The 18,956-nt window shown below is 42.4% G+C and overlaps 1 protein-coding gene across 1 annotated transcript in view; it reads left to right on the forward strand.

Annotated features, from left to right (window-relative positions):
• The first annotated feature begins 1,195 nt into the window (after window positions 1–1,195).
• Window positions 1,196–18,956, forward strand: part of LOC144769492 (platelet-derived growth factor receptor-like protein) — a 63,359-nt gene continuing 45,598 nt past the window's right edge. The window contains exon 1 of the mRNA XM_078653624.1: window positions 1,196–1,491. Within this exon, the coding sequence (XP_078509750.1) occupies window positions 1,440–1,491 (52 nt within the window). The 5' untranslated portion in view covers window positions 1,196–1,439. The remainder of the gene's footprint in view (window positions 1,492–18,956) is intronic.

Below are 18,956 nucleotides of genomic sequence, written 5' to 3' on the forward strand. Positions count from 1 at the left end.
CCTTCATCGACCCTGTTCCACAGACAGTGCTAACAGCAGGCACATCGCTCACTGGTTGGGGGGCTCACTTACAGGATCACACAATCCAAGGATTGTGGAATCTAAAGCACAAACATCTACATATAAATTATCCAGAGCTACTAGCACCGTTTATAGCGCTCAAAGCCTTTCAAACTCACCTATTAGGCAAAGTTGTCCTAGTCCGCAAGGACAACATGACAGCTATGTACTATATACAAAAACAGAGGGGGGGCACACTCTCCAACTGTCCCACCTAGCACAAGACATTTGAAAAGGGCTATACACCACAATATTTATCTCCTGGCAGAGCACCTTCCAGGTGTAAATAATCAGATTGCAGACTTTCTTAGCAGACAGAAGCAGCAAATCCACGAGTGGGAGAACTTCATCCTCAGGTTCTCCTCCCCTACTTTCAGGATTTTTTTTGCTAACATGCAAAATAGAAATTAATAGTTTAAAAGTAAAAAAATGATTACAAAAAATTATGAGATAAATTGGCCCTATAGCCTTGGCGTTGAAGTGCAGTGCTGCTTAGGTGGACATGCATATGTGAAGAGGCAAAACGCCATCCCCCAGAATACATGAAAGCCAATGGCCGAAGTAGACTGACCCCCGTGCCCCATGCAAAATATGAATGCCAGTTTAACAGACCAATGGATGAAGAAGAATGGCCAAACCTTGTCTATATATGCATTTGTGTATTCTTTTTTAAAGAAAGAAACAGGAGGCTAGTGGAATAGGCAACCTTTTCTCTAAGATTGACCCCCAAAAAAATGCCGCTCAAACCATACCTTTACCTGGCAGCCGGTAATACCTGGCCAAAGGCGCTCTTCCCTGAGTTAAGACAGTAAAAACGAAATTTCAACTGACAAGGAAACTTGTTGTTGGCTTCAACCAAGCGTCAGTGCTCGCTGAAGGCCTCGTAATGAGCTCCCGGGTTTCAGAAGACAATACCTGAGAGGCAACTCCACGACAGATTTATTATTTGTATTCTGGAGCCAGAAATACAGATTTTTATAACGGGACAAACAGGGCCACAATCCCAGACTGCAAAGAAAACCAAACGGAGATCTTTATACCAACTAACAGATGAAAACAAGGGTCATTTTGGCAGGAAGTGCCCACCCCGGCGCGCCTGGGAGTCTGTAAACCCTCCTGCTCCGAGAGGCTCCTCAGAGCCAGGCTCTGAGCTCAGCGCTTTGGTGTGAAAGGGGGTCTTGTTTAAAGAACGAAATAGCTTGCTTTTTTCTGTTTTCTTGTAAAAACATAGTATCCTCCTCCCCCTCAGCTCAGGTCTCCCTGCCTCCGTGTTATCGGTCGCGTGCCCCGAGCAGGCACAGAGGCTGCAGAGATTCGCCCAGAACGGCCCGAGCCCTTTCCGTCTGCAGCTTTGAGCAGGCATCCGAGAGTGACGAACCATGAAGCTGCGGCGGCCCTTGCTAATGACCTGCACCCTCCTCTTCCTCCTGGGTAAGCACTGACCTTCCGTCTTCTTCTCACACAACCGCCGTGTTAACTTCTTACACCCTATCATATTCAGTCCATGCCCTTCTCATACCTTGATATTTAGTGATCACATACTATGTGTAACACATAATGCCATTTCTGACGTTTTAACAGCTCTTGGAAGTCTTAAGCTTACAGGACGATAGCTTCAATGTTAATCCAAAACTACAAGTCCCAGAATGCAGAGTTGTTTTGTTAAAAGCCTAGCCTGCCGACGGTGTTCCCCATGAGATTTGGTCGTCGAACATGTGCTTCTTTCTCCATACCGCACACTTCAGGACTCCAGGCAGGGGGATGACATTTCTGTTACACAGGCATAATCTTGGGTATTTTTGCTTTACGTTTGTTGCATAATTGTGCGCAGTTTGCGGCAAAAAAATGCCCCAAGCGCATGAGAACACCACGAACAAGCAGAACATGTTCAGCTGCTTAAAATGCTGGTGTTTTATGTTATATTATTTTTTACTCCAAATATTTCCTCACGTCCATTTAATGTTACCCCAAAATAAAGCGCAAAAGGGCAGTATAGCATTAAATGAAATTTTGCAGAATGTTGTAAAAATGTAACATAATTATTACACAACAGCAAATTAAATGAATTTGATCTGCCCAAACCCAGTCCGCTTTCCTTGTGTTATACATTTGCAGGCTCAGCCTAGCTTTCACCCTGCGTTGTCACACCCCACTGTGCTTCCCTCATACAATGACATTTTCCTGTTCAACATCCTCGTAAATCCTGCCTTTGCCTACCCCTGCCCACCAACTCCATTCAGAACCCCCACTCCTCTCTATTCGCACAACCCCTAATAAAGGCCCCTCCATTCCTTCATAACTTAATTTGTCCTCGTTTGGCAGAGTTGGCACATTCCTGGTCTGTGGCACAAGTAAAGATTTGTTCAAGCCCGAGCTCGGATAACAATGAAGTCTGTTATGTAATTCAGAGTTCATGAACTGTTAGAAGTAAACTGTTAATGGTTAGTAGGTTGTTCTAAAGAGATCAATGGGTTTGACATGTAAAGTTTTGTCTTTTTTTTAATGAAAGTACAAAATGAGTTTCCCTTTTTATGCATCGTGATTCGTGGCCCACGTTGGAGATCCAGTTACTTTAACTTTTTTATTGCAATTTATCTTGTCTACTGCACAATATTGTCCTAGTGGCGTTCTTGGCGCTCTCCTCGCGTCGCACACAATGATACCAGCAGAAAGATTGCAGCAAAAAAACACATGCATTGGTAAAGCCACTAGGTCTTGCCTAAGCAAATCTATTGGTTTTGCCAATGTGCTTTATGCATGTTGTAGACCAGTGTGGCTGCTGTTCAGCGTGCCATAGAGGTGCGTGGAGAGCAGTGTTGTAGAGTAAGTAGAGTATCATAGAGGGGAATGATATGGAGTGGCATATAATGGAGGGCTGTAGAGTGGAGAAAAGTGGAGAGGAGTGTCATAGAGGAAAGTGTTGTGGAGTGGCATAGAGTGCCAAAGAGTGAGGTGGGGTAAAGTGGCGTGGAATAGAGGGGAGTAAAGTGGTGTGGAATAGCATAGAGGGAGCTGCATAGAGTGGAGTGCAGTGTCATAGAGTTGAGTGTTATAGAGTTGAGTGTTATAGAATGATGTGCAAAAAGGGCAGTATCCTTTGGACCCAATTGCAATCTCTAATAGCCAACCAATCTACACATTACATTCAACCTGGTATATGCTCACCATTACATCACATGCAAACTTGAGAGGGTTATGCCATATATCTCCCACAAAAAGTCATGAACCATCAGGTGTACAAAAATATATAAATCGATGTGTTAATTAAAAAACAGATATTGCTAAAATGAAATTAAAAAAAGGGAAAACCCTATACATTATGAACACAATATATAGTGTTTCTAAATCAACAATAATCACATAGGCTCAACTATCTGTTACGGGATGACGATTCTACGTTGCAGCGAGCGAGCGCTAATTCCAAACCCTAATTATAAAGATGGATTTGTAGAGGACGACAGATTTGAACAACTCGTCCGGTAGTAGCAGTGAACCAGTTCCATTAGAAATGAGTTTTTGGCCCTACTAAAACACAAACAAATTGTTTGTTGCGGAGGACTTTAAGAAGGTTCCACGTATAAACGGGAAGGCTACAGACCATTTGGCCACAATACATGGAGCAAATATAGCTTGTTGCACTTTATTACTCAGATATATCCTTAAGGTTCATGAACGGAATAGTGGACATACAGTTGAGATACTATATTTTGAATCATATGTCCAGCATCGCTGAAACAATTAATACCGCTCATAGGAGGTTGTTGTAAAACCGACATTACTCAAAAAATATTTTTTAATGCTAGAGAGTAAATATCGTTTTGTCTTGAAAAAGATGGTGAAATAATACATCCATCGAAACGCGTCGACGCTCACTATAGTACACAATCTGTGAGAAAGGCAGAGGTCAATGAGTATTTGGTACCAAGATCTACGCCTAGATTATTGCTGCAATACAGATGTGTAACAAGCAAATGACATATTGAGTTTGTCTGTGCTATGTACTCTCTTGTCATTTTATTGTGTTTTTTAATTAATTGTGCATTAATATGTGATTGTTTTTTAAGCCTATGTGATTATTGTTGATTTAGAAACACTATATATTGTGTTCATAAGTTATAGAGATTTCCCTTTTTTAAATTTCATTTTAGCAATATCTGTTTTTTAATTAATAAATCGATTTATATATATTTTTGTACTACCTGATGGTTCATGACTTTTTGTGGGAGATATATGACATAATCCTCTCAAGTGTGCATGTTATGTAATGATGAGCATATGCCAGGTTGAATGTAATGTGTAGATTGGTTGACGATTGGAGATTGCAATTGGGTCCAAAAGACACTGCCCTTTTTTAGGTCGAGCTGGCGTTGGAGCGCGAAGCGCTCCCGCCAGCGAGACTATAGTCACCTTCCTTCCTGTCAAGGGAGTAACAGCTGTGAACGAGCCCGATACAGACCTGGGCACGAGCCGACCCAGGTCTGTGAACGCGCTTCAAGGTTGAGCAGCTTGTGCACGTTTGTTGGACGTCAGGCGCTGCAAGCCCGCCAGACCAATTATCCCAGCATGAAACTCTACTTCCTGAGGCCCACAAGACCAATTATCCCAGCAGGAGTCTCCACTTCCTCAGGCGCCGCAACAATTATCACAGCATGAGACCCACTTATCACAGCATGTCAACAGGCCCCCCAGGCTGCTGGAGCACTCAACTATAATTAATGTGCAGTTGAGTGCTCCAGCAGCGTGGGGCGGCTCTCTGCATGCTGTGATAATTATCACTTTGGGGCCTCATGCTGTGATAATTAGGGCGGCATGCTCTATTTGCAGCACTGAACATTTTCAAAGAAGGCGAAGCAGTGACATTCATTGGAGACACTCACCCTCACCCCCTCACACACCTCCTCACCCTCACACACTCACCTTCACACCCCCTCACACACACCCTCACATACCCTTACCAGCACAGCAAAACACAACACAGCACAGCAAAACACAACACAGCACAACACAGCAAAACACAACACAACACAACACAGCAAAACACAACACAACACAGCACAGCACAGCACAGCAAAACACAACACAGCACAGCAAAACACAGCACAGCACAGCAAAACACAACACAGCACAGCACAGCACAACACAGCACAGCAAAACACAACACAACACAGCACAGCACAGCAAAACACAACACAGCACAGCAAAACACAGCACAGCACAGCAAAACACAACACAGCACAGCAAAACACAGCACAGCACAGCACAACACAGCACAGCAAAACACAACACAACCCTCACGCCCTCACCCCCTCACACACCTCCTCACCCTCACACACCTCCTCACCCTCACACCCTCACCTTCACACCCCCTCACACACACCCTCACATACCCTTACCAGCACAGCAAAACACAACACAGCACAGCACAGCAAAACACAACACCACAGCACAGCACAGCACAGCAAAACACAACACAGCACAGCAAAACACAACACAGCACAGCAAAACACAACACAGCACAGCAAAACACAGCATAGCACAGCAAAGCACAGCACAGCAAAACACAGCAAAACACAGCACAGCACAGCACAACACAACACAGCAAAACACAACACAGCACAGCACAGCACAGCAAAACACAGCACAGGACAGCACAGCAAAACACAGCAAAACACAGCACAGCAAAACACAGCACAGCAAAACACAGCACAGCACAACACAACACAGCACAGCACAACACAGCACAGCAAAACACAGCACAGCAAAGCACAGCATAGCACAACACAGCAAAACACAGCACAGCACAGCAAAGCACAGCACAGCAAAACACAGCACAGCATAGCAAAACACAGCACAGCACAGCAAAACATAGCACAGCAAAACACAGCACAGCAAAACACAGCACAGCACAGCAAAACACAGCACAGCACAGCAAAACACAGCAAAACACAGCACAGCAAAACACAGCACAGCAAAACACAGCACAGCACAGCAAAACACAGCAAAACACAGCACAGCAAAACACAGCACAGCAAAACACAGCACAGCACAGCAAGACACAGCACAGCAAGACACAGCACAGCACAGCAAAACACAGCACAGCACAACCAAGCACAGCACAACCAAGCACAGCACAACCAAGCACAGCACAACCAAGCACAGCACAACCAAGCACAGCACAACCAAGCACAGCACAACCAAGCACAGCACAACCAAGCACAGCACAACCAAGCACAGCATAACCAAGCACAGCATAACCAAGCACAGCATAACCAAGCACAGCATAACCAAGCATAGCATAACCAAGCATAGCGTAATAAAGCACAACAAAACATAGCATAACAAAAAATAGCATAACAAAAAATAGCATAACAAAACACAACAAAACATAGCATAGCATAACAAAACACAGCATAGCATAACAAAACACAGCATAGCATAGCATAACAAAACACAACATAGCATAGCATAACAAAACACAACATAGCATAGGATAACAAAACAAAGCATAGGATAGCAAAACAAAACATAGCCTAACAAAACATGGCATAACAAAACATGGCATAACAAAACATGGCATAACAAAACATGGCATAACAAAACATGGCATAACAAAACATAGCATAGCAAAACATATAATAGCATAGCAAAACATAGCATATCAAACACAACAAAACATAGCATAGCAAAACAAAGCATAGCATAGCAAAACATAGCATAGCATAACAAAGCATAACAAAGCATAGCATAGCATAACAAAACATAGCATAGCATAACAAAACATAGCATAACAAAACATAGCATAGCATAGCATAACAAAACACAACATAGCATAGCATAACAAAACACAACATAGCGTAGCATAACAAAACACAACATAGCATAGGATAGCAAAACAAAACATAGCCTAACAAAACATGGCATAACAAAACATGGCATAACAAAACATGGCATAACAAAACATGGCATAACAAAACATGGCATAACAAAACATAGCATAGCAAAACATATAATAGCATAGCAAAACATAGCATATCAAACACAACAAAACATAGCATAGCAAAACATAGCATAGCATAACAAAGCATAACAAAGCATAGCATAACACAACATAGCATAGCATAACAAAACATAGCATAACAAAACATAGCATAACAAAACATAGCATAGCAAAACAAAGCATAGCATAGCTAAACACAACACAGCATAGCATAACAAAGCATAGCATAACAAACACAACAAAGCATTGCATAGCATAACAAAACAAAGCATAGGATAGCAAAAAAACATAGCATAGCATAACAAAACAAAGCATAGAATAGCAAAACAAAACATTGCATAGCATAACAAAACATAGCATAACATAACAAAAATAGCATAGCATAACAAAACAAAATCTATCATAGCCTAGCAAAACATAGCATACCAAACACAACAAAACATAGCATAACAAAACATGGAAAAACAAAGCATAACACACACAACCACACACACACAACCACACACACACAACCACGCACACATAACCACAACCACACACACAACCACAACCACACACAACCACACACACAACTATCTATCTATCTATCGCCCTCACTCTATCTGTCTATCGATCTATCGCCCTCACTCTATCTGTCTATCGATCTATCGCCCTCACTCTGTCTGTCTATCGCCCTCACTCTATCTATCGGCCTCAGTCTATCTATCTAATCGCCCTCACACTATCTATCTATCGGCCTCACTCTATCTAATCGCCCTCACTCTATCTATCTATCGCCTTCACTCTATCTTATCGCCCTCACTCTATCGCCCTCACTCTATCTATCGCCCTCACTCTATCTTTCGCCCTCACTCTATCTATCGCCCTCACTCTATCTATCGCCTTCACTCTATCTATCGCCCTCACTCTATCTATCGCCCTCACTCTATCTATCGCCCTCACTCTATCTATCTATCGCCCTAACTCTATCTATCTATCGCCCTAACTCTATCTATCTATCGCCCTCACTCTATCTATCTAATCGCCCTCACTCTATCTATCTATCAATCTATCTATCGCCCTCACTCTATCTATCGCCCTCACTCTATCTATCTATCGCCCTCACTCTATCTATCTTTCTATCGATCTATCGCCCTCATTCTATCTATTTATTTATTTAGATACTGATCGCCATCACTCTATCTATCTGTCTAGCTATCTATCGCCCTCACTCCTATCTATCTATCTATCTATCTATCTCGCTCACTCAATCTCTCTATTGCCCTCTATCTATCGCCCTCCCTCTATCTATCTATCGCCCTCACTCTATCTATCTATCCCACTCACTCTATCTATCGCATCACCACAGCATCACTAAGGGGCACAACAACATCACTATGCGCTACCACAGGATCATTAAATGCCACAGCATCACTAGTCGCCACCACAACATCTCTCAGCCCCACCACAGCATCAATCTGTGCAACCATTTACCAACAACTGGGTCAAATATGATCTCTCAATGTTTCAAGCTTTATTACAAATGTCACAAAAAGAGGTTAGTATTTCACTTCTGTTCTTGGATTTTCGTCACAATAAAATACACTGAACATATTCTTCACAAAAGTTATTTACAAAAGTTTAAGCTATTGCCATTATAAATTACAATAACTTTTATTTAAGTATTAATTATTTAAAAAATTCAAAGCCATTGTTATTTGTAATATCAATACATCTAAGTCACGTGAATACAACACATATTGCATTACAAATGCTATAGGTGTCACAAGTTATAACTATTGGCATTGTAAATGACAAAGCTATTATTTTTGCTATTTTCAAAACCAACACATATATAAAAAATGTGTCATTTACAATACCAATAGCTCAAACTTTCCTAATGCGAGACCTTATGCATTGCAAATGCTTGTTCACTGTATAGTGCCCTATTCCTTTGGTTTTAAGGGGCTCCTCTTTGTCTTTATCAACAGAATGGAGTGCCACAGAGTGTAGAGTAGTGTCATAGAATGGAGTGTTGTAGAGTGCAGTGTTCCCAGCACACTTCAGAATTACAAAAAAACGTGCTTCATTTGTGCGATCCTAATTCTGATAGATTCTGAAATATTTGCATGGTTCATTTAACCCCTTCCATGCTCATGACGGAACGGTTCCGTCATCAGCGTCGGTGCTCCGGTGCTGATGACGGAACATTTCCGTCATGAGCCAATACGATTTCAAACCCTTCAGCACTGCAGCGAAATTCGCGCAGCACTGAAGAGGTTAAAGACATTAAAATGTTGTTCTGTGCTAGAAAAAAAGCCTGTCCGTTCACAAACCCCAGGTGTTCAGATAAAATCTCTCACTTTGAAGTCAGAGAAACAAAAGTAAACACCAAGCTCCTGGAAAACAGAGCCTGACATTTGGCCTCTGTCTTTGAATGCACAGCAATTGTGTCAAGAGAAGAACAAAATTTATAGGACTGGTTACAGAAAGCAAACATTTGTGGAAGAATACAGTTAACAAGCTATGCTCCATGGGAGGGACTCACTAAAGCGGGACAGCCTAAAACAAATAAAGCTATCAAATAGAAAAAAGCAACTGTGAGTTACAAAACATAAAGTCAATGGTAAGCAATGGGCGGAATGCATTACCAGGAAAGCTTTCAGAATGTCCCAAAGAAGTCTTAAGCAAACCAGACAGATGTGATGTGATGTCTGGTAGATTTTGACCTAAAATGAATCAAAATCCACACTTTTAGCTCCTAGTAAAACCTTGTATGGCTGCTAGTCTGGGGTAGTTCTAGTTGCTTGGACGTATTAATTGGTATATTTGGGCGCACTGCAGTGTAGTAAATGATTAGAGTCTATGTGGTGCTCCAGGGTATCGCCCTCCGACTGGGGGCGTAACAAATGCACAAGGTCGCACTGCTCGGATAATGAGAAGTGTCCCCCGGGCTCCTTCAATGTCCTTATATTAAGGTTTCACCAGTAAATATAATGAAGAAAATGCGAAGATTTGATGCAGAGATGCTTATGTTTTAATCCATCTTGTTATATTCACAAGAGTATCTTTAGTTTGAACAAAATCCTTCGATTGTACAATGTGCACTCAAACAATCCCAATGCATTTCGGCATATCACAAAAATGCCTTCATCGGGGGAATTGGTTTTCTGTCAATAAAGAGAAACAAAATGTGTATAAGAAGTAATGTATGCGAACGCGATCGTCAATAGACTGACAGAAGTGACGAGAAATGGAAAGGTGCTCGGAGATGTACCTTGGGTAAAAGGTCCGTGAAAGGTAGTGAAAAGTTGAAGTTTTAAAACGGGTGCTTGGATATCAGTACTTGAGTTCGTGGCTAGTTAGAAAAGCGGCAGTGAAATAATGGCGGCTGGGGGACCGAGAAAAAATTTAAGCGTCAACGCGTGTAAAAGATAGGTTATTAGGGTAACTAACGCGATTCATGCAAATATACCGTTAGATGAAACTAACGGTGTGCTGTTAATAAACTTTTACCGTGGCGTGTACGGGCGGAAGAATCGAAGATTCGACTGTCCTCTACCGGGTTAGAGCATGGCGTGATCCCGGAAGTGCTATAAGTGTTAGAGTGTTACATCTCCGAGCACCTTTCCATTTCTCGTCAATTCTGTCAGTCTATTGACGATCGTGTTCGGATACATTACTTCTTATACACATTTTGTTTCTCTTTATTGACAGAAAACCAATTCCCCGGATGAAGGCATTTTTGTGATATGCCGAAATGCATTGGGATTTTTTGAGTGCACATTGTACAATCGAAGGATTTTGTTCAAACTAAAGATACTCTTGTGAATACAACAAGATGGATTAAAACATAAGCATCTCCGCATCAAATCTTCGCATTTTATTCATTATATTTACTGGTGAAACCTTAATATAAGGACATTGAAGGAAGCCGGGGGACACTTCTCATTATCCGAGCAGTGCGACCTTGTGTAGTTCTAGTTGCCACACATCAAGATTTTGACCGACGTGACAGAGATTACAATGCTACTTCCAGTCTCCAGGTTTTCAAAATTAGATTTCCAGCATTCATTCTGTTTCTGGGACCTTAAAACAGTTTTCACTTCAAAATAGCCCAGTGAGTACTGAAGTAATTCTGTGTACTGTGTCTTGAAAGGCAAGCAACATATCCTGTCTATTCAAGTGTTTGTGATGATTATACCAATAACGACTATTCATATAGTAAATGTAATTATTTTGGCTCTTGTTAATGTGCTAGCTGTTGTTAACAGCACCTGTAGGGGATGTAACATTTACAAGTCAGTCTTTACAACAAAGTACGTTGCAACTCAAGTCTTTGCAATGCAGGTAAGTACCATTTTTAGGCACCTTACAACGAAGGACTATACCAAGAATGTGTTTAAAAAAAAATGACATCATTTTTGTGTAACAAAAAAAGAGGAGGTTAAAGGTTAATGGAAGGGGTATTTAGGGACTGAGGGGTAGTGGTAACAGGTGGCAAGAGAGTTTTGGGTTCATCGCAAACGTCATTGGAGTAGTCATCAGTGATGTCATCAAAAATGTCATTGGACATGTCATGTGTGAGGTCATAAGCAGTGCATGGCAGGGGTGCAAATTATACTTAGTGCAGTAAAATACAACTGGTGAATTTCAGTGTTAGTTTAAAATTGTTTTTTAACTAGTTTAAAATAGTTTTTTTAACTAACAATTTCACATAACCATAACTTCACATTAATCTTTGTTTTTTTTATTGAACTTCTAAGGTTTACTTTCCAACGTAAAGTAAGATATTATCACCAGCTCTAACTATAACGTCGCTTTAACCTTGTTTTGTTCAGTGAATTTCTTGTTTTTTTTAAACGTAAAACAAAAATCTATTACAACTATAACATCACTTTAACCTTTAGTTTTTTCAGTAAATTTCAATGTTTTTTTAACATAACGTGAAATATTACTGAACTACCTAACTGCATGTAGTACCCCTTTGGCTATGAAAGAACTATTGAGTATGTGGAGGGAGTGAGTTCTTTGTGAAGAGCTGCACAGAGAAAGCAGCGGCTGTGTAGTAGTGGCTCACCCACCTAATAGTGCTTGGGTGTCTAGAGCGAGATGGTTCTCCATAAAGAGCATTGCAGAAAGTGCATTCTGTGCATGGTATTGGTTTGCCCACTGAAAAGGGCTTTGGGGCCTGGAGAGAGTGGACTGTACGAAGAGTCTGCGCACTGACTGCAGATTTTGCATAATAAGAGATTGCCCACTTAATGGGGGTTAGCCTGCATCGATGACTGTGCGTAGTAGAGGCTTACCTACCAAATATGAACTGTGTGCCTCTGGGGAGTGGGCGCTATGCATAGTCGGAGCACTGACTGTCCATAGTTAGACTTGTCCACTTAATCAGGCTTAGTTGTCTGTAAGAAGTGGGCTGTACGCAGAGTCTGAGCACTGAACACGGACTGCACATAGCACAGTATGAGCACTGAGCACGGACTGCACATAGGAGGGGGTTTCCCACCTAATGGGGCTTGAGTCTTTGGAGGGAGTGGGCTCTATGCACAGTCTGCACTCTGAGCAGAGACTGTGTATATTAGGTGCTTGCCTACTTGATAGGGCTTGCATGTCTGGAGGGAGTGGGCTCTGAGTGCAGACTCTGCCTAGTAGTGGCTTGCCTACCTAATGGTGCCTAGCTGTCTGGAAAGAGTGAGCTCTACTGACAGTCTACACATTCAGCACTGATTGTGTGTACTAGGGGCTTGCCCATCTAATGGAGCGTCGGTCTCTGGAGAGAGTGGGCTATACACCCAGTTTGCGTACTGAATGCAGACTGTGCATAGTAGGGGCTTGCTCATTTCATAGGCCTTCATAGTGTATTGGGAGTCACTCTCCATTAACAACTTTGCACAGTCTGAAGGCTGTTCCATAATTTATTTTTGGGGGAGTTTTTTGTGAGATAGCAGTGACCCAATTTTGTTTTTTATTTGACAGAAGGGTGGTCCCTTTAGGAACCCTCCACATGGCCCATGGGCCACTGTTTCCCTGCCTTGCCCTGTATTATAGGTTTTTATTTTTATTTCTGGGACATTGGTACCAGGTCCCTGTGTCCATATAATGGGGGCCAAAAAGTTTTTGAAACTGTTGTGTCCAGTCAAACAACGCAAGTTATTGAGGGACCGTTTCGCTCCCACTAGAGTAAAAGGCGACGTGGACAAAAGCCCTCATGGCTAATCGGACTGCTCTATTTGAATTTGTGGTTCCTCTCTATACATTTTGAGCCTTAATTTCTAAAAACTACTAAACAGATTTATATCAAATCACATAAAAGCATGCTTACTGGGTAAAGATGTAGCCTTCTGCCAAATTTGATGTAATCCTGGTCAGCTGTTTTGACGGTAATGCTGCCTAAAATTCCCTACCGAAATTGTATGGTCAAAAAGGGTTTTGGGACTACCCTTTCTGTTGACCCCCACTTGACAGAACACCCAGACACTTTCCAGGAACGAGCTGAGGTAGATGAATTTATTTGGTTTTAATGTTTTGTGAATATTTCTCAAACTGCGCCAAAGTTATTAGCAAAACAAATACGCTGTATCATAGAAACTCCGATCTCTACACAGTGACGATATAGATAGATACATATATATTACTGAGTGGTGGTCGCCACTTGTTAGATCAAGTTAGGACCACATTTCCATAGGAAATTGCTTTTTTTGGCTTCCTTATATCTTTGGCGTTCTTTGACGAAGCTTCATAAAACTTTCCAAAAAAGTCTCACCCACCTCAGCTTCTTCCTAAAAAGTTTCAGGTGATAGAGCGAGGGTTGAGAAAAAGGAAGTGTTCATAAAATGTGTTTTCCTCATGCAATTTTCAATAGGAAAACTGAACAGCGATACCGTAAAAACTGAAAAATTACTTTATATTAAGAAAAATCTTAGAAATTCATTGAAACAACCAAACGTTAAAGGGATTGTGTAGTTAGGTGAAGAATGTCAGTTAAAACATAATGTTCCAAAACAAGCATTTGCAATGCCATAGGTCTCGCATTAGGAAAGTTTGAGGTATTGGTATTGTAAATGACAATTTTTTTATTTATGTTTGGTTTTGAAAATCACGAAATTAATAGCTTTGTCATTTACAATGCCAATAGTTTTAACTTTCGCAAGCGTGACACCTATAGCATTTGTAACATTTGTAATGCAATATGTGTTGTATTTACATGACTTAGATGTATTAATATTACAAATAACAATGGCTTTTATTTTTTTTAATAATGAATACTTAAATAAAAGTTATTGTAATTTATAATGGCAATAGCTTACACTTTTGTAAATAACTTTTGGGAAGATTATGTTCAGTGTATTTTATTGTGATGAAAACCAAGAACAGAAGTGAAATATTAACATCTGTTTGTGACATTTGTAATAAAGCTTGAAACATTGAGAGAATATATTAGAACCAGTTGTTGTTGAATGGTTGCCCAGAGTGATGCAGTGGTGTTCAGTGATGCTGTGGCCTTCAGTGGTGCTGAGTGATGCTGTGGCATTTAGTGGTGCTGTGGCGTTAAGTGGTGCTGAGGCGTTAAGTGGTGCTGAGTGATGCTGTGGCGTTGAGTGATTCTGTGGCGTTGAGTAATGCTGTGACGTTGATTGATGCTGTGACGTTGATTGATGCTGTGACATTGAGAGATGCTGTGCGCTGAGTGGTGCTGTGGCATTGAGTGGTGCTGTTGCGTTGAGTGGTGCTGTGGCGTTGAGTGGTGCTGTGGCGTTGAGTGGTGCTGTGGCGTTTAGTGGCGCTGAGTGGTGCTTTGGTGTTGAGTGGTGCTGTGGTGTTGAGTGGTGCTGTGGCGTTGAGTGGTGCTGTGGCATTAAGTGGTGCTGTGGCATTGAGTGGTGCTGTGGCATTGAGTGTTAATGCTGTGGCGTTGCGGGATGCTGTGGCATTGAGGGATGCTGTGCGCTGAGTGGTGTTGTGGCATTGAGTGGTGCTGTGGCATTGAGTGTTGCTATGGCGTTGAGGAGTTGTGTTGGAGGGTGAAGTTGGAGGGTGTAGTTTAAGTTGGAGGGTGTAGTTGGAGGGTGTAGTTGGAGGGTGTAGTTGGACGGTGTAGTTGGAGGGTGTAGTGTGGATTTGGAGGGTGGATTTTGATTTGGATGGTGGAGTTGGAGGGTGGAGTTGGAGGGTGGAGTTGGAGGGTGGAGTTGGAGGGTGGAGTTGGTGGGTGGAGTTGGAGGGTGGAGTTGGAGGGTGGAGTTGGATTTTGAGGGTGGAGTTGGAGTCTGTAGTTGTAGTTTGCGGGGGGATTTGGAGGGTGGTTTTGGAGGCTGGAGTTGTGGTTGGAGGGTGGATTTGTAGGGTGTATTTGGATGTTGGAGTTGGGGGGTGGAGATGGATGGTGTTTTTGGAGGGTGGATTTGTAGTTGGAGGAAGGAGCTGGAGTGTGGATTTGGAGTGTTGAGTTGGAGGGTGTAGTCTGATGGTGGAGGAAGGAGTTGGAGTGTGGATTTGGAGTTTTGAGTTGGAGGGTGTAGTTGGATGGTGGAGGAAGGAGTTGCAGTGTGGATTTGGAGTTTTGAGTTGAAGGGTGTAGTTGGATGGTGGAGTTAGAGGGTATAGTCGGAGGGTGGACGGGTGAAATGGTGAGTGGGTGAATGGATGGATGAAAGGGTGGATGAATGATGGGTGGATGAAAGTGTGGAAGGCTGTATGGATGGACGGTTGAAATGGTGGGTGGATGAATGGATGGATGAAAGTGTGGATGTATGGAGAGTGGGTGGATGGATGGATGAATGATGGGTGAATGAAAGTGGAAGGAAGCGCATGACTGACTTTTGAACAGTGCTTTCTCAACAGCGTGAGGTTGAAATTTGACATTTTCAGTGCAATGTCACTCAAACTTTTCTATCTTAACATGAACTTTGAGTGACATCGCAAAAAAGAAAGACAAGCGCAAGGTTGACATTGGACATTTTCAGTGCGATGTCACTCGAAAAACAAGTTTGTAAAGTTATAAAAATATTAAAGTTACATGAACTGTTGTGCGGTTAAGTGTAGTTAAATGTAGCAGCACGATCTGGAAATACAGCAGTTTAAAGGAAGGCATATGGGACAAATTGTATTTGGGGCTAAAATCAGCATTTTGCAATGGAAGGGGCAAGAGAGTCATGACTTCACAGGGGAGGGGTAGAGTAAATACATACTTGTGGGCAAAGCAATAGCAAGAGCCTATAGCAGGAGTTATAACCCCTGTATGAAATCTCAGCAGAGGTGAAAGAAGGAGTATGGATGTGGGGGGTGCAGCAATGGGAGTTTAGCATCCCTGGGGGCTGACGCAGCAGAGGATATGGGAGGCTCCATTTCCAGGAGGGGGCCCTGGTGCCTGGAGCAGGGAGGGATGCTGCGAGGCTCTGCCTCCCCTCACTTCTTGGCTCAGCTGCTGCAGGAAGTGTGTGGGGCTGAAAGTGACACTGCAGTGAATAGTGCCTGATCTGTTTGTCTGCAAAAGGAATTTTGTATTATACTTTTTTTTATCATTGATCTGATTAAAAATAATAAACACCACCGTTTTTTACAGAGCGAACTCGACCTGATGGTATTGGGCCTTTTTACATAAGTAGCAATTACATTACACAAAGGCAAATTAATTTTTTGGGTACGAGGAGAATCATATGATGTCAAGCAGATGCCGAGACTAGAACTTAGCTTGACAGGTTTTAACTCATCACACCACATCCTTTCTCACATTTAAAGAGTAGAAACACTGGGAAATATAGCAATTAGAACTAAGTGGGGGAATAGCGTGCTTTTAATTCATATATATTTACACTGCAGCAAACAATACGGGTGACATAACGCAGCTTTTAGGAAAACATGTTGCCTTACATTAATTGCTGGACCATCCAATACAATTGACAGCTTTTGGTTGTAATAAAGGAAGCTTGCACTTCTGGTGTTCCTACTATCCTGCCACAAAACGAGTAGGTGAAGCCCGCTAACTGCGTAACCAGTCCAAACCAAAACACACTTGACAAATAGGAGGAAGCCAGGGCCCGTCATCTCTCATGAAGAGGGAGAGAGAGTGTATCAGTTGTGCTGTACAACTGGCTGCAATCGTCCACAAAATAAATGCAAGGGATTTCTTAACATGATCGTTAAGACTTGCTTGCTTCAGGTTTTGGAGCGAATGTTGAAGGCGCTTACTGACCACTCGTACAAACGGCCGCCATTGTCCCACCTGCATTTCGAAAGTGGAAGTGGGCATGGCGTGCTGATTGTAAGCGAAGCATGTCTTTGTGCCAGTAAAGAAAGCAAGCGCACGCCTCCATGACTGCCACAAGCTGCGAGACAGCAGGAGGGGGGTGGGAACAAAGGGAACAGGAACCCGGCCAATGTGGAGGGGTGATATCGCCAGGGCTTGAGGCCACTCGCTTTGTAAATTTGACACCCAACTGGAACTCCCAGAAGAAACTCCAGGAAAAGACTCGCAAGGGGATAGTTAAAGGAGGTAATATTTATTGTACCCACAAAAGAAATGTCTATAGGTTTGTTGTGGAGTCTCTCTATTGACTGCAGATTAGGGGTAGATGGGGAAATAAGAAATCCGTCTGGGCGTTGGGGACAGGGAATGATAATAAAAACAAGCTATTTTAACAAAAAAAAAATGAAACTCGAAGAAGGCACAAACTGCTCAATTTTACAGAACCGTCAGTCCTTGGGAATGAAATAACTTCCGAGTCTGTTCAGACAAATTTTTCATTGGCTTCATTTGTGCACCAATCTGCGTTTGCATTTAACGTTTAGTTATGATACAGAGCGTCGAGTGATCAAACAGTGCACAATAGGAAGATCGCCCGAAGCGCACAGAAGCATGAAGGCAACGGCATGAGTTTGGCCTGGGCTGGAAGCAAGGAGCATGGCAAGCAGGGAGGGGCTGGAAAGGTGAGGGCACAGAGAAAAAGACAATATGATAAGAACTGCCTGGCACAAAAGCCCTCAGAAGGAACAGGCTCGAACAACAAGCTCTTGGCATTGCTGTGGGGGGGCGGGGCGGGAGCGCATTGGCGGGGGAGCAGCAGCCTTTGATGTGCGAGCAAGTGGGAGGGAACACCATATGGGGTGTGATAGAGAAGTGAGGCCAAGCGCAAGCTGGGAAAGCGTTGCGCTTGAGTACCTCACATGCATTGGGGACAATCCTCGCTGGTTTCAAGAGTTTGTTTTCCCTACTATACTCTCGCAGAACAACGCATGCGCATTGGTTCAGCGAGACCTAATAACAAAACCATCTAAATTCACCAATAATATTTATCTCAAGTAACTGTAACTTGTGCCTTAAAGTAATTATAACTAGTGCTCTCACCATGCACCCTCACATATTACATCACTCATGAGATGTTCAATGACTGCATTGATAACATCCCTAATGACGTCTGAAATGACATAATTAATAACACTTTGCATAAAGAGAGCGCACGTTATTTTTACTTTAGTGCACAAGTTATAGTTACTTGAGATAACTACAACTTGTGAATCGATGTATAGATGTGGCTATAAAATAAGAATATCAGTCATTAGCACAGCCAATGTCTGGTAAAGTACCACAATGTAATACAGCAGTTTGTAAAGGTCAACACGTTGCAAAATGGTAAAGTCATGTGTGATGACTGAAATTCATCTATAGAGGGTATTGCCCACTGTTGTTTTTTTGCTCCACTCTTGAGCCAGAGGTGCATAATATTGGAAAGCGCAATTACCAGGTGTTAATTGCCCTTTGTTAATATTCTTACTGTGGGTAGTAAGACTATTAGAACCTATCCCGCTTACCTCATTCAACTCTGACAAAAATGATAGCTGTCCATGCCTTCTCTGTGTCTCTGCTTCACAATCCAATGGAACTTAGAGTTGGGGCTCTCAATTATGCACGCAT

This window comes from Lissotriton helveticus, chromosome 7, assembly GCF_964261635.1.
Source record: "Lissotriton helveticus chromosome 7, aLisHel1.1, whole genome shotgun sequence".
In the NCBI taxonomy this organism is placed as follows: domain Eukaryota; kingdom Metazoa; phylum Chordata; class Amphibia; order Caudata; family Salamandridae; genus Lissotriton; species Lissotriton helveticus.